The sequence below is a fragment of the Haplochromis burtoni genome, unplaced genomic scaffold (assembly GCF_018398535.1).
Source record: "Haplochromis burtoni strain Fernald_Lab_line unplaced genomic scaffold, NCSU_Asbu1 Contig_114, whole genome shotgun sequence".
NCBI classification, from domain to species: Eukaryota; Metazoa; Chordata; class Actinopteri; order Cichliformes; family Cichlidae; genus Haplochromis; species Haplochromis burtoni.
Genome location: NW_024582475.1, coordinates 992,473 through 1,008,802, shown reverse-complemented (window position 1 = coordinate 1,008,802; position 16,330 = coordinate 992,473). Strand labels below are relative to the sequence as shown.

Below are 16,330 nucleotides of genomic sequence, written 5' to 3'. Positions count from 1 at the left end.
TGCTTCAGTTCATTGATTTGCAGGCAAAGCTCTGTTAAAGTCCCATTCGCAATGCCTTGATTAATTTATTTTTACAGCCTTTCTGGTGTAGACCTGCTGCTGTTCTTGGGGTCATTGTCTTCTTGCCATCCCCAACTTCAGCAATCAGACAGATTACCTCATATTTTAGAATACCACTCAGTACACTGTACAGAGGAGTTCGTGGTTCCCAGGTCCTGTGGCTCCACAACAAGCCCTAATTATCAGGACTCCACCACCGTGCATGACTGCTAGTATGAGGTGTTGGTGCTGATATGCTGTGTTTCACCAAAAGTGATGCTGTGCATGGCCAAACATCTCCGCTTTGATCTTGTCTATCCAGAAGACTTTGTTCCAGAAGTCTTGTGGTTTGTTCAGATGCAGCTTTGCAAACTTAAGGCATTCTGTCGTGTTGTTTTTAGGGAGAAAAGTCTTTCTTCTGGCCACCCCTCCAAACAAGCCATAAATATTCAGCCTTTTTCTAATTGTACTGTCAAAAACTTTAATATTTAACATACTGAGTCCTGTAGAGTCCGAGTAATTCTTGTTTTCTTTTCTCTGAGGTTTGCATTTGTTAGGATGTCCACACCTGTGAAGATTATGCTGTTGTATTAACACACAACGAAATGCTGCAGGTCAGAAAACTGCCATCATTGCTTTTATAGAGGTGATCGCATTTGCTGATGCTCAGTTAATTAAGTGCATTTGATGAGCCTCTAAACTCCTATGGAAGCAACAAGGGTGCATTTAACTTTGCACAGGCCTGCATAGAGTTCACATGACTGTAAGCACATGTAGAAAAAAAATCTGAAACGTTGGATATTATTCCACAGTTTTGCAGTTAATAATGCTTAATCAAAATCTAAAATGTATTACATGGAAAACATTTGATGAAAAATGTATAAAGAGTCATTCATTAAAATAATTAATACAAGTGAAATGATTATCCAGATTTCTGGAGAAGCTTCAGATTTTGCATTCTTTTAGTCACCACAGATTTATTTAGATCTGGGTATTGTCCACATAATTCAGTCATTAAGAAAAGTTTCTAGCGGAGTGAGGCTCGTCACTCTGATTAAGTAACGGCAGAACGTGCGGTTTAACTTTTCTAGTGTGAGCTGAATACAGAGAGCAGACAACAGGAGACAGATAAACAGCCAGGGAAAAAACAAAGCCCATTACAAGCGGTAAATTTTATTATGGGATAACAGCACATAAAGCACATCTAAAATCGATGTGTCCAATGCACTTTTAATAAAGGTAATATTAAAGGTACAGTTTCTAAGTACAATATAACAACATTCATATTAGAATGAAAAGTATTTAAAAGACAACATTAAATTTCTTATTTTTCTTTACAGCCGTATTTACAAAATGAATCAAAATACTTATTTTCATATTTAAGAATCAGACAAGAAGGAGCAAAACTACGTTTGTGAATAGACTACCTGCTAAAGAGAGTTCAAAAGAGCTGGATAAAAAGGTACATGATCATCTGTCCCCATTTTACATCAGTAGCAAACATGTGACTTAGAAATTTGTGACAACCACACACTAGTTTCGGCTTTTTCCGTAATTCGTACTGCTTTTGCATGGAAAAAAAAAAGAAGCCACCCTTGCTCCACCCTCCCCCACGCACCCACCCCATTTTTTATGTTAAATTACCCCAACAGACCGAGGGCACATTGAACACAGAACATTAAAGAAATCCAGATGCATCGTATGTCTGTTTTACAAACACATACAAATACTTAATATACAATGCATTAGTAAATCTTCCATCCTCAGTGAAATAAAAAAGAAAAAGTAGATTTAACACTAACAGAAAATGAAGAAATGTGAACTTTCTGTTAGGTATTTTTTGTTTGTTTAGTTCTTTTTTTTTTCTTTTTTTTTTGCTCGACCAGAAAAATCAAAACAATGTGCAGGAGAACACTTCTGTAATATCGCCTGCGAGCATTTGTCGACCAACGAGAAGCGACGTTCCCAGTTATGTTTCCGAAATGACGTGAGGGGTGACGTGTACACTCTAAACAGACCATCTACACATCGGAACCCTTCAACAACAACCCACGCGAAAAAGAATTAACAACACATGAAGAGAGAGAGTTTGAGAAAAAAAAACAAAACAAAAACAAACATTTTAAGCATGAGCGAGCGACAATTCCCCCTCATGTACAAAATACATTGTCACTTCAGTACACATCTGGAAAAACCACAAAAACAACAACAAAAAAGGACAATCAAAACCATGTATGCATTTTGTTACACCGAGAGGCACTCAGTGTGATACGTTGTGTATTATTGCAAGCATATTCTTACTGATATTTGCTACAGAGTCGAGAGAAAAGAAAAAGGTCAACTTTGTCTTCAAATGGCAATCCTCTCGTGTACATTTTAACACTTCAGTGTGGTGCAAAAGGCTTGTGCCACTGGTTCTGGAGAAACCGCTGCTTCAGGATCAGGATAGTCTTAAAATGGGGAATAACAAAAGCATACACCGAGGCTCTGTAAAATGAAATCCAAGCACCACTTCCCTGCATCAGGTGAAGAACAATGCAGACACGGGGAGGTAAATAGTATCTTAAAACCTGACAAACTAACTAGCCTCAGTGAGTGTTTTTTTCTTTACAATCACACAAAGGAAAAAGGACAAAAAAAATCCAATACTGCTGTTTCAGTTTGAATATTATAATTCTTCCACAAACCAGAAAAGCGACCTTAATAAGCTTGTTAATTCGCAGATACTAGCTTTGATATAAGTCAGAAGGAAATAAGTGCCTTATCCCAAGTCTAGCACACTGATACAGGTACTGGCTGGGTAATTTTACCACTATCATTTTCAATTTCATTATTATCATTATCATTATCATTATTATCATTATTCGTTGAGTCCTAATATCAATAATACATTAATATGCGATGAAATCAATGAACTAATAGGGCGGCCTGGCTTAGGAATCAATACTTGGTTCACAAAATTAACTTACCTAGCACCACACATCAGGGCAACACAAAATAAATGTCAGCACGCCCTATCGCTATCAAACTAATCCTAAAGGAGGGAAGCAAAGTAGAAACAGAGTTATCGTACAATATGATGTCATTGATAAACAGATAAATTTTTTTTTTCACTGGGTAGGCCTTAGTAGCAGTATTTTCCTCTTACCCTATACAGACAGAAGTTACAAAGCTACCTTTATACATGTGATCAATAATAATATTAAATATGGTGAATAAACAGCAGAGAATGAGGGAGAGAGAGTGAGAAAATAAGATATACAGCACACAGGCCGTGTCAAGTTCTTAGTTCTCCACCTGGGAACAGAACTGGTCAAATGTACAGATGAAACATAAAAAAAAAGAAGAGAAAACATCCACAAAATCAACACAAAAATAAAACCGAACCCAATGGCGATAAATAAGAGGTGTATTTACATGCAGATGTTCTCAAAGACTTATTATGCACAAAAGAATGAAAAATAATACACAGACATATATTATTGCTTGACATTCGATTATGGCTAAAAGTTGCTTTTCATTGTTTTGTCTCGTTATTTTTAAACTATATTCTTAAACGTAACTTTAATCATAAAGTCTTATCACCTGTGCTTTGGAAAATGGGTTTTGTTAAAATGCGACGACTGACTCACAATTCTGGGCGACACACCGGCAACCTCAAGCGTGACATAACGCCGGTCTTCACAATTTACGGTCGAAGACGCAATCTACAGTGCACATTTTGGCTCGGTTCATTTCAATTTAGGCTTGGACCAACAAACTGATAGCGAAGAATTTTTTCTTTTGAGACCCGTGAATTGTCGAAGGCGTTATGTCATGCTTTTTAAAATCTACAACTATTATGGATGGATCGAGCTCAGCATTCCTCAAAACCTTTGCTTCTTTTTTGTTAGAAAATGTTAAAAAAAAAAAGAAAAAAGATCAAAACCTCTTCATCCACATGACCCTGTTCCTCTGTAATTATTAAAGCCTTGTCTGGGTTTTTTTTTTTAAATATTCACATACTGTGAGAACAGACAGACACACACACACGCACACACTATTGCTTTTTACAGACAACAGAGCAGAGACAAAAGGACCAGCACATTTTACTGTATACTATACACTGATTGAATAGCACAAGTAGCATCGATCCCTCGCTTAAAGTGGGATATCTCGAATGAGAATATACAGAAAGACATCACTTTTCAGGCCCGTGTAAAGGCGTAGTTTATAGTTATACACAAGCATCTGTGTGTTTGGTGACCGTTTCCTGTAATCTTCCCTCTATCGGAACCTTAAGAAGATTAAAAAATAGAGTGATGGGGCTTTATTACTTCTTTTTGTTCAGAAAAAGAGTAAACAAAAATCAACTGTATGAATAAAGTCAATTGAAAAAGGATGATGGCTGCACTGTAGAGACCCGTAATTATAACACAAGGCATATTGCTTGTTATACATTGTAGAGCACATTACCAGCTACTCGACTAAAATGAAAAACAAAACAGCACATTTTACGAGATAAGAACCCCTTTTTAGTGGTAGACCTTAGGCTCACCATTTTTGACAGAATATTGTTTACGTGATCACATAACGTTTGAAGAAGAAATAATAATCTTCAAGAAACAAACAAACAAAATGAAAAGAATTGACAAAGAATCAGCCAAATCTCAATTTTCTCATTATTTTCTAACAAAATGTTCAGTGTGCTACGCCAAAAAAAACCAATAATTAAAAATAAAATAGAAAAAGTTCAGCCAAGCTCCTCTCATCATTTGAGTGCTTTTTAAAGATTTCCAAAAAAATCTCATAAATTCACCAAAAAACCCCAAAAAAAAGTTAACGAAATGCTCCGCGACTCCAGAGGAAAGCGAGCCGTTTCTTCGGTCTACCTGTTACCTCCCTGAGCGTTCGCACCTAATCCTTTTTTCTGCTCTTGCTGGGCCGCCGGGCCTCTCAACACCGGATTGTCTAGCAGTGTTCCAGACTGGGTTTCTTTTGCTTTGAGACTGAGGTTTTCTAGTCGTACAGGGCTTGTGCATATCCAAAATAGCATTGGATCGTTAACAGATATTATTACTTAGGTACAGCATATTTACTAACAACCCAAAACACAACAGATTTAGTATTGCATAAGAATATTTGGTTTCCTAACAAAGAGGGTTATTATTCATAAAGACCCTGATGACACCGTTTTAAACCAAAACAGATTTTTTTTTAAATTATTTTGTGTGCGTGAAAGAAATATGCCGTGTACTGAAAAACTACACTTTGTAAATGCGATGGGGTTTGATGGGTTTTTCTTTTACAAAGAAGATTTGCTTTCATTAATCGACTTGGCTGGAGGCCCTTTAAGGACACCAATAATGTGAAATTCTGAACAACTCTGTGATGAATTTTCAAATCGGAATTTTCAACCACTTCTCATGGAACGTCCCTGAAAAAAAAAAAGAGAGAACGATAGAAAGAAAAAATATCTACTAAACTATAAATCTAATGAATTCAAACAGAAAAGCACAGAAGAAACTCTTCCCTGAGGGGTGACAGCGCAAGGCATTAACGCCTCGCGCAAATTGCACGGTAGAGGAATGATAGTGTGCAAACAAAAGGAAAACAACAACAAACAAACAAAAAGACAAAACAACTGGATTCAATGTTACAGACAGACTGGTGACAGATGTGTTAACATGCTTTGTCGGGTTTCTAAAGGGATATCATTTTTTTCTAGTCTTTTCTCTTTTTTTTGTTCTTTTTTTTTTTTTTGTTCTTAACGATTTTTCTAAAAGCCGCTACTGAGATTGCTGGAATGTCTTAGGAATCCATTCTACATTATAGACGAGTAGACTGGAAAAGCGGAAGCAACGACTATTGTTTGGCACATCCAGGGTTGTTTCTTTTTTTTCTTTTTTCTACCACTTTACTACCACACTGACAAAAAAGACGCACTCAACAAAAACAGAAGCACAACAACAAAGCATTCTGAAAATAGCACTTGTCCTACCATTTTTATGCTTCTCCCCTAATCATACGAACAACGGCTAGTCTAATTATTGCAGGGATATAGTTAAGTGCTACCTGACATCTTTTTCTCTCCCTCGTTCTCTTTCGTGAGTTTATTAACCAAAACAAGTTACAAAAATAGAAGCTTTACAACCAGACAAGGCTTTGAATATTCACTTTCCCTTCACTGTTTCTTCTGTGTCCTGTCGTGGCTTTGCCGGGCTGAGACTGCGGTGAGAAGGCAGATAAAGACGCTGAAAATGTTCTTACAGAGGCTCGTAAATGTGCTTTTTAGGTTAGACCCCGGGGTCTCTTGCCATTAGGCTGTTAACTCGCTTGCTGTATCTTTATCTTCCACTAGATGGAACAATTGGATTAGAGACTGCATGTGAGTTTCCCAGTCCAACCACATGGCTATTTGGGTTGATTTATAGCCTTAAAGAAAAATGTACAGATTTTCACAGTACAATGAGAAGCAAATGTTTAGTAAAAAAAAAAAAATCCCCAAAATCTGTCACCCGAGCACACCTCAGTTTTCTTGTATTTTCAAAAACTTGAAACAGATGCCATGAAATCCAGATCTGTTCACAACAAAAACAAAACATCACCGCGAGGTTGTTTTGTTTTGTTTTTTTGTATTATTTTTTATGTTTGTGCATGCTCCCCTCAGAGGAGTATCACAGCTACATTTTGACAGGCGTCGCACTGGCAGTTGTTGCGAAAACAAGCGACGGAGTGTCTTTAACCTGCCTTCTCATCCACGCCTCTTTTGTTCGCCAACCGGCAGCCACGCCAGCCACCCTAACAGACATCCCGTACGCTTCCAGTAGACCAGTAACATCTGCAGCTCCCGGGACTAACCTCTGCATCCATGATTCAACTTGTATTTCTTGTGCACATGCAACACATCACTAGGTAAATATACAAGTCTTAAATTAAAGAACGGTGTAAATAAAAGTGCCTTATCAATTCAACAATTAAGAATGGTCTAACTACTAATATCATACATGTTATTTAAAATAGATTCTATAAACATTACTTTTTTCTGTATAGTAAGTACTTATGACCATATACCCTGTAGTACATTATAAAACAGGTGGAATGGACCCTTTTCATTGTATTGGCGCCCTGTGCTTCTCCAGGGCACCTGTCCAGAGAAGGATTAATAGCAGATGGCCTTACATGGTTTCACTATGCAACAATGGTGGATGGAGTCTTTGACAACTTAAATCATTGCGTTTTCATTAGAATTACCAGAATTCTAGGTTTCTTTTTTTCTCTCTCTCTTTTAAACGATTGTCCACAGAGAAGTGCCGATTGCAACGCCATGCCAATGGAACCTCCCTCGAAGTCGCCGTGAGTTTTCATCCCAAGCACTGCGTCATCCCAAACGATACGGCTTGAGCACAAGAGAAAAGAGGCTGAACTTGACCAAAGTGTGCGCGTTTATCTTTTTTTTGTTTGTTGTTGTTGTTGTTGTCACTTTTTCTGCGTAAAAAGGTGACAGCTTTGACCATGGAAAGAAAGCAGAACTGTTACGGGAGTGTAACCTGGGAAATAATACTGATGTGGTCATCCTCTAAATGAAGAGGTCTTCAGCTTTTCTTTTCTTTTTCTTCAAAGGTGTCTCATTAATTGTTCATAATGATTAGAAGCCAGGTGTGCAGATAAAAAAAAAAAAAAAAAAAAGGGAGAATGATAGGGGGTGATGCAGTTAATCAAGTGAAAACAACGACGAATGAAGAGAATTGGGTTAGAAAAGCGCATAAGAGGGTCAAGTTCAACCAAACAGAAATGATTTGTTCCTATCTCCTCTTCATGTCCCGTGGGGTGTCGGGTCCCACAATTCTTACAAAGAGAACTAGATTCAATATGGTAAACCTTGACAATCAACTCCCCAAGCCCTACCCTCCAATGTAAAAGAAGAAGTTGAACAGCGTGCCATCTGTCCGCTCTGGTGTGTGCAGGGCACCAGTAAAGTGTCTCAGATTCCTCCTCCACATTCCCCTACGGTGGGCACACTGGCACCTGGCAGGGTTGCTACCCGTCAACGGGCATGGACTGCTCAAAGTCTGATCCAAACAGCTCCTTGTATAACGGGGGGAAGTGGGCACGCACAATGTCTGGGTATATTGCTTTGAAAGCTGTAAGCTTCTCTGTATGCCTACTGCACAGCGCCCGCAGTGTCGACACTTTGCATATCAACTGTGGAGAGAGAGGAGACAGGCTGTTTAGATTCACAGGGAGGCAAGGACATGGAGCAATGGTAGTGAAAAACATTCCTCCCTACAGTGTATTCCGTCTCACACAGGGGCAAACAGACTTGTAAATATTGAGACAAGCGCTCAGGCACAAGGAAAACTTGACACTTTATATTAAGGAGCCGGTGTAGCTGATAACAAAGCATATACTGATAAAAGAGGTATTTCATGTCACATTATGAATGTTTCCTCCGAAATCTGGGTTCATTTAATCTACTGGGGTTAAAAATGTTTCAAGGCCAGTGGATAAAGATCCTAAGCAGTGTAAGATTAAATTGCTACAACAGCAGGGAATTCCAGCTTTCGGGGATAACGGATGAAGTGTGTTCTGTATGCACTGTACCTTTGTAAGTATACCGTCCTCTCTGTGGTTCTTCTGCAGGACGTGCTGGAGGGCCAGTTGGATCTTCTGCTGGAGTTTTTCCACCTTCACCTTCTCCTGCAGCCAGGACCGGTCTGGAAGGAAAATAGTCACATCTTTATGTGGCTGTAAAACACATGTGGGGCTCTTCAAAGCCAAACACAATTCTTGAAATGCAAGATTTTAATTATCAGAAAAAAATAGGACTGCAACAGTGTGTTCATTATTGTGGTGAACGTATGTTTGCCTTTTTTTCCCCCTCTCTTTGCACCGTGAATGACACCTACCAGCAGACATCAACACAAAGGCGGAGAACAGGGCGATCTCATCCTCAGACAGGTGCATAGAACACAAGTTTTTCCCAAACTCGAAGACGGAGCTGATCAAGTCGTCACAGCCTGCCGCAGCAAAGGACAGAGAGAGGGGGCTTAGGATATGGAAGACCAAAGAACAACATTCACTCTTGATCTTTATTGGGAGAGAGGCACACGGGGAGGGGAGAGGAAAGGGGGAGAAATGAAAAAGAGCGGCGTGCTGACAGCACATGGGAGCGTCTTAAGCAGAACAGGCAATGCTTTTACTGAGTTTTGCCTCCCAGACGAGTCACTTTTGGCAGTTGGGTGGCGTTATGCAAGCCAAAATGAGGTCACTATTGAGGCTTTTAGTTAAATCAATTATCGGAGATAGAGAGAGACAGGCGGATGCCACGGCAGCTCGGGAAGCCCATCACTCTGCCTCCCCCACTGTGGACCTCTCGGCACAGAATTCATAGGACACTGGTATAGTACACACACATGCTCACTCGTATACAAACACAGTGATAGTGAATGCAAACTCACAATGAGAAACAGAATTCTCCACTTTTTCAGCCACTATGGGATGCATTTACATTTTTTTTTTGTCAAAAGGTAGCTGGAAAAATCCACGGTGGGACATCTTAGCAGTAATATGGCAGTCTGACACAAATTCTATTTGCTTTCGCCTGAGATGTTTTATGTCAGGCTATCAATGATAGTTTTGATAGCACTCTCCCTAAAGACACTCCGTCTGGCTTTATTTATTCCACAGTTACAGGAGCCATATGCAGCAGAGCCTCACTAAGATCTCTGTTCTAACCATAAATAACTGCTGAAAAGACAGCAATGCCAGGTGAGGAAGGGATGAGTGTTTGCTTCGAGGCGTTCAGCATTGTGCAGAACAGAACAGCAGACTCTAATTTTGGCTGTTACAACAAAGAAAGGAGTAATACACTGTAAAAAAAACAAAAAAAAAACAACTAAACACACTCACACAAACACAGCAGCACAAAAATACACACATGCACAGTCATTCAAATGCATGAGTGCACACGCGCACACACACGTGCCTAAACCCACTCCACTTACCTAATGACTTGAACACATCAGGTCCAGCATATTTTCCATCAAAATACACTGTGTTGTTTTGCGTGTCAAAGGCACGGCACATTCTGACAAACACAACTTCCAGAGAGCCTGTGGAGACAGACAGGAATAAGATGCTGAATCTGAGCTTTGTTATTTCTGTTTTTTTCCTTTATCCCAACAGTTACACATCAGTCAGCCATGCAAAACACATGATTTAGCTTTGTGCTAATCTTCTACAATATGACTAACACAACCACTTTGAAATAAAGAAGCCTGCTGTCAGAGTGAAGAAAAAAAAGCCTCTGCAGATGAAAACATCATCGACAGAAGGCTATTCTTCCATAATGACATGCCTGATAAAAAATTGTACTCCATTCATTGGTGACAGTGCTTATTCATTCAACCTTTATTTAGATAGATAGGTGTTTATTGTGTTGTATAATTTGCACCACTCTGTGGGAGTGGATAAGAGGATCAAGAAAATGTAACTGAAGCCATTATTGCCTCCAAGGGAGATGCTACTGTTTTAAAATGTCATGTCTGACAAGGGATCTCGCACTGTATTTCGTTACTCGTATGGGCTGTGCTAATGTAAAGAAACACCCAGGGAAGGACCCAGGAGAGCTGTTTGTTTGCTGGATATGAGGTAGATGTGTGTCTGTATTTGTCTATAAATATAGGTGACTGTGTGCAAAGAGCCATAGCAGGGTTATATATACACAATTCTGTGAGTGCATCCTCTTAAGAGAAGTTTAAACAGACATCGCTGGTGCTTGAGAAAAGGAGAGAGAAATGGCGGCAGGCATGATAGGTATTATCTGAGCTTGGGAACACATGACTTATCTAATGCTGTGTCTGCCTTTGTTATGTATGTAATGAACGGAGCCAAACGGGGAGAGACAGAGACGGTGAGGGAAAGCAGGCGGGGTGGGGTCTCCTCTCTGTGACACTGTCTGTGCCTGTGAAGAAGAGGGCTTTGTGCAGTCAGGTCAGCTACGCCCTTGTGACAATGCCAGAGGAGAGGGGTGGAGGGGCTGGTAGTGGTGGGTGAGTTTGACGGCAACAGGCCATGTTGACAAGCTGTCATACCTGCTTTCAGCAGCACTATCTGATCGTTCTGACACAGCTCCATGAAGCCGTCGATGCGCTTGGCAAACTCCACCACATACTGAATGGCCTCTGTTATTTTGATAGCGCACAGCTGCCACATGACTTCCCGGGGCTAAGAACAGATAGGACAGTGAATGGGTTATCTACTTTAAAACAATGATTCTGATTACTGTAACTGCTGTGGAGACCCAGAAAGGCACAGCAGTGGTAAAGATACCTTGTTCTGGTAGCTCTCCACCTCCTCTTGCAGGAAAGCCTGCCAGGTCATCTGCTGCAGCTCCTCTCTCAGATACTGACATGTCTCCATGTGTGACTTAGAAATGTTCTGGGCCAGGTGTTCTGAAACACAAGCACAGTCACAAACCCGGAAGATCACAGTTGAGATTCGAATGTTTCTCACAAGGCTATGTGAAAGTGAAGACCTCACTGATGAAATATGCCACAGGAAAAGAAGATTTATTTACTGAGCCTTCATGAAGGAGGAGAGGCGGATACGCGTGGGCTTTTTTTGACTGGGAAAAGGCTTGTTGACATTTCCTTTTACTGCCTGCAGGAAGCTCATAGCTTAAGGTTGAGGGAAAGCCAATCTAGTTATGACACAAATGCATGGAAAGGAGGAGGGGTGCCACGTTACTCACTGAAACAAAGGTCACATTTTCTCTGAGAGAAATATTGAGTATAAGAATTTAAATGGTTTTGAAAACACATCTGTTAAAAGGAGTTCCTAGGCACAGGGGAGCCTAAAAAAATGATTTCCCCAGACGCCTGCCCTGCTGGATCCTGATTGGCCCTAATTAATGGAAACTAATTACAAAAAAGAGGCTCTTTTAATGAGTGTTGGAGATGAGTCTCCAACCTCCTGCTATTTTAAGCAACCTTTGTGTCGTTTGCCCCACGGTTGAGTTGTTCCCCCCCTCTCCTTCATTTTGCTGTCTCCTTTTGCCTTTTGCCTCTCCCTCTCTCTCGCTGCTGCTCCTTACCTAGTTCAGCCATGGACACGGTGGGGGAGGTTTCTCCATTGGTGAAGGAGCAGTAGGGGAAGAAGCCAGAGCCTGGGGCAAAGTCGCAGATGGGCTCCGGCTTGATGCCGTTGATGTCCAGGCCTGACTGGTCAGGAGATGGCTGAATGTCCAGGTAGAAGCTGCTGACAGCCGAGTCTGGTTTGCTGCCATCAGGAGTATGACCATCCATGTAGCCGCTGAGGTCATCGTGAAGCTCCGTGAGGCCACTGGCAGAGAGGCCGTAGCTAGGTGTGAGTGGCTCCGCCTCCCCAGGCTGTTGTTGGTGGTCACGTTGCTGCTGCTGCAGCCGGTGCTTCTGGACCTCAGCGTATAGGCTGTCTCGCTGCTTCTTTGACATCCGACCAAACTTCACTGCTGTAATTAGCAGGACAAGAGAAGTGTGAGACTAACAAAACACTCAGAATTGGTGGCACTTTCTATGAAGGATCTTTGCATCAAGTAAAATAAATGTACTAAGTTTAATTTACTTATTGTATTCACAGTCAAGTGATTGTGAACCACTACTAGTTTTACTAGCGGGTTGGGCGTACATAGATTATCACTGTCTTTTGAGAATCAGTGTTTTATCAAAGCACTCTCCCCCAAATGCCTTACATTAAAGTAACCAATTAAATAATGAAATAAATAAATATATTGTTAGTTATCTACCAGTTTTGATCTGATTTGTACTGTTTTGATTTGCTGTAATTTACAGTCGAGCCACTTTCTCCCCTCCCCTGTGCTCTCGGTTTCACCATATGCATGCTGTGTCAGGCAAAAGCTTGCCTACACTCAAGCTGACGAAAACTTGCATTCATTTCAACACTTCCCCAAAGCAGTCCATCTAGGAGAAAACACTCAATACGATTATTTTTTCAAACCTAGTAAAAGATTTTAAATTATATGGCATTCTCTTTTGCCTCATCTTTAAGTATACTGACACTTGTCTCTAGGAAATACAGTGGAATTGCACAGACTGAGTTTTCTCACACGTTTGGGAATTTTTTGGGAAGAAATTAAAGTCTTAGGCAATTTAATTACCCTTCATCTATAAACTGTGCTTTACTATCAGAAAGCAGCACACCATATATTTTAGCCACGGGTTATTCCCATTAATTTACAACATATTTTTATCTAGGGGGGGATCAGCATTAATTATATTGATTTAGAGATTATTATGAACAGCTTCACAATTGCAGAGGTAAAGGTGGAAAGGAACCAGAAAAGCTTATCAGACAATCAAACAGCCCAAGTGTCTGCCTCCCACCTTAAGGTTTCCAGACTAAACATTGGTTCTGTGAATGAGACTTCTTGGCCGGTGTTCTGGGGGCCTGGCAATAAGTCAGCCGGTCACAGTGTGTGTATGTGTGTGTGTATGCACAGTGGAAAGTGAGTGGAACAGCAGAGAAGAGTTTGGGCAGATGGGCTCTGGTGTGTTCAGTGAAGGTAAGAGTCACCTTCTACTGTCCAGAGTGTGTGTTTATACATGAGTGTGTCTTCATACGTGCATGTAATAATGTATACTGGATAGCTGCGCACACGGTGCTAATGCACTTCTGTGTTAATTTAATAAGTGTGCATGTGTGTCTATGAAGTTGTACCAGTCTCTTCGCTTGTACTCCGTTCAAGTTTTCACTTGTCTGTGCACATCCCTCTGTGCCATTTACAGAAAAATGGCATGGCTCTGCTCTGTTCTGATAGAATCTCTTAAGCCCAGTCTAGTTTGGACCAGCCTGGCACAGCAGGAGCCCCTCTGCACACACCCCCACCTGTGTGATCCCATTACTGCATCTCAGCTGCAGCAGGACTAATGACAACCTCTAACAACCTTGTATTTCATCAAACCTAGTTTCTATCACAGCAACAAATTAGGCCCACAGACATAGTGCTCACCTACTACTGGCAGAGAATGAACACAGACTGACAGCTTAACATGCTCTCGTGCCAAGAATTCCTTTGGAAATGTCTGTTGTACCCCTTTGAGAATAACGACATTATCTCATCTCATTCCTACAGATTTTCTTTGTCTCTCCAGCGAGATTCAAATACACAGCTGCTAAAAGATATAGACTGACTTGATAATGTAAATTGGAGCTGCTTCTCAGTAAGTTTGATATTTTCACTGCCACAAGGAAGCTCTTTTTGCTCCCTTTACGGGGAGGTCAGTGTCCAACAGTTTCCCTGAAGCATCGATCCAAAGGCGGTTTAGCGGAGCACACGTTTGCCCACACAGGAGCCTGAACCAGGGCTCTTCACATCTCACCACTCACCATGCCACCCTGCTAAATCCACCCACTTGCTTCTCCTCTTCCATAGAGGACTTACCATCTCGTGACATGCCCACTGCCAGGCACTTCTGCAGCCGGCAGTGCTGGCAGCGGTTGCGGCTTGTGCGGTCGATCAAGCAGTTCTTCTGACGGGGACAGGAGTAAGCTGCATTGCTCTGCTGACTCCTCCTGAAAAAGCCCTGCATTAAACAGAGGACGGACAAGGAAACAGCTCGGGTTACTGGAAAAACTTGTGTGAGTGAAGTCGTGTTTTCATCTCGAAGGATCAATTCATGCCCCATGTCAATAGCATAGCCGTAGCTCAGGTTGTAGAGAGGTTTGTCTGCTAATCATATGGGTTCAATCGCTAACGTCCTCGATATGCTGAAGCTTCCTCGCGAAAGTCACTGAACTCCAAGTTGCTTCAGATGTGTGTGCGTGAATAACAAACACTGTAAAATGCTTTATAGAACCAGTAAGGTTAAAAGGTGCTCTGTAAAAAGGGATCTGTTTACCACTGTGCTTAACATATTACTCATTGACCGTGACTGTTTCCAAGTGGTGTTTTTTTTAAATTATTAATATGAAATTGATACATAACAATACTACCGTGACTATATTTTCTACTGTAGTATCTTAGGAGTGCTGCATTTCATCCATGAGTACAGCATGAGGGTGTTGTGTTTGGGTAGGAATGATAACAGTGGATGGTTATTAGTGTTGATTAACGCAGCACTGGCATGCGCGGTGTTAAAGGATTGTGAATGCACACCGACCGGATTCCTCATCCTTTGACTTAATGAATTGATTCCAGCACATCATTAACATGCCCCACTCTACTGCTCCATACACATATGTCTTAATTAGCTGCTCATTGGCTGTTTAATTACAAGAAAACAGCTGACAGCTGCCAAGTTGCTTTATAATAGAAGCCATTATGGAAACCGACTAAAACTGCCAGTGACAAGCAGCACTCTTTAATAATGCTATGATTTATGGTCCAAACTTTTGTACTCGCACATATCATTAAAGGCCTCTCTGCCTGGACTAATTAGCAGTCATTAAAGATAGATTTCAGCAGTTTATTCTTTAGTGTTTTGTCCCTGCAAGCTCCTATGTGAGGGAGAAGAGTGCAGGAAAGGAAACTCTCTCTCTGTCCCTCTCTTGTCTGCCTCTCTCTCCTTCACACACACACACACGCACACACACACGTGCACATATATAACCAGGAGCAAACAGCAAAGGTGCAGGCTGGCTGAGGAATGCTAATGATGTGCCTGGTGACAAGCATGGGGACAAGAATACACTCTAAGCACAAAATTCCTCTCACTGTGAATGGTTGGTGCATTTGAAACAGTACAAAAGGTGGCTTCAATAGAAGCAACACACTGTAGCAAACAGCCAACAATCTGCTATAATTCAAAGCACTGTGCTTTTGATCATTTTATTTCAAGAAGAGCAGGCTGCAGCAAAAGCAAAAACAGCAAAAGACACGTCCCTGGGAGGGAAAGGCAAAGCAAGGCAGAGGAATGACTTTGTCCTACTAATTGTGGTTTTCTGTGATGTCCTCTGCGGTGCTTGACCACTTTAATGATCACACTCCGCGTGTCTTTGCTTTGCAGTCCCTCTCCAAATCGTCGCAAAACTTCAGCAACATTTTCAAGTGTATTTTTTCCTCGCAAGCAACTTTCGGCACTTCCCCGGCGTTCCCAGTCTTTCCTCTTTGAGCTCTTCTGTCCCTTTGCGTGCACGCAGGCACACTACCTCCCTTGGCACAAACGGGTTCGGTCTCTTGATGCTTACCTTACAGCCTTCACATGTTATCACGCCGTAATGGATGCCTGATGATTTGTCTCCACAGATCTTGCAGGGAATTATTTCGATTTGAGCTGCGGAGAAGAAAAGGAAACGAAAGAAGAAGAAAAAA

The 16,330-nt window shown here is 41.2% G+C and overlaps 1 protein-coding gene across 2 annotated transcripts in view; it reads right to left on the bottom strand.

The window, feature by feature from the left end:
* Positions 1–1,192: 1,192 nt before the first annotated feature.
* The window catches only part of roraa (RAR-related orphan receptor A, paralog a), a 186,555-nt gene continuing 171,417 nt past the window's right edge, over positions 1,193–16,330 (bottom strand). For both annotated transcript variants that reach the window (XM_005928734.3, XM_005928735.3), the window contains 9 exons: positions 16,207–16,292; positions 14,462–14,603; positions 12,116–12,511; positions 11,353–11,474; positions 11,115–11,247; positions 10,026–10,133; positions 8,928–9,038; positions 8,623–8,735; positions 1,193–8,223 (listed from right to left, as the gene is read on the bottom strand). In XM_005928734.3, the coding sequence (XP_005928796.1) occupies positions 8,059–8,223; positions 8,623–8,735; positions 8,928–9,038; positions 10,026–10,133; positions 11,115–11,247; positions 11,353–11,474; positions 12,116–12,511; positions 14,462–14,603; positions 16,207–16,292 (1,376 nt within the window). In that variant the 3' untranslated portion in view covers positions 1,193–8,058. The remainder of the gene's footprint in view (positions 8,224–8,622; positions 8,736–8,927; positions 9,039–10,025; positions 10,134–11,114; positions 11,248–11,352; positions 11,475–12,115; positions 12,512–14,461; positions 14,604–16,206; positions 16,293–16,330) is intronic.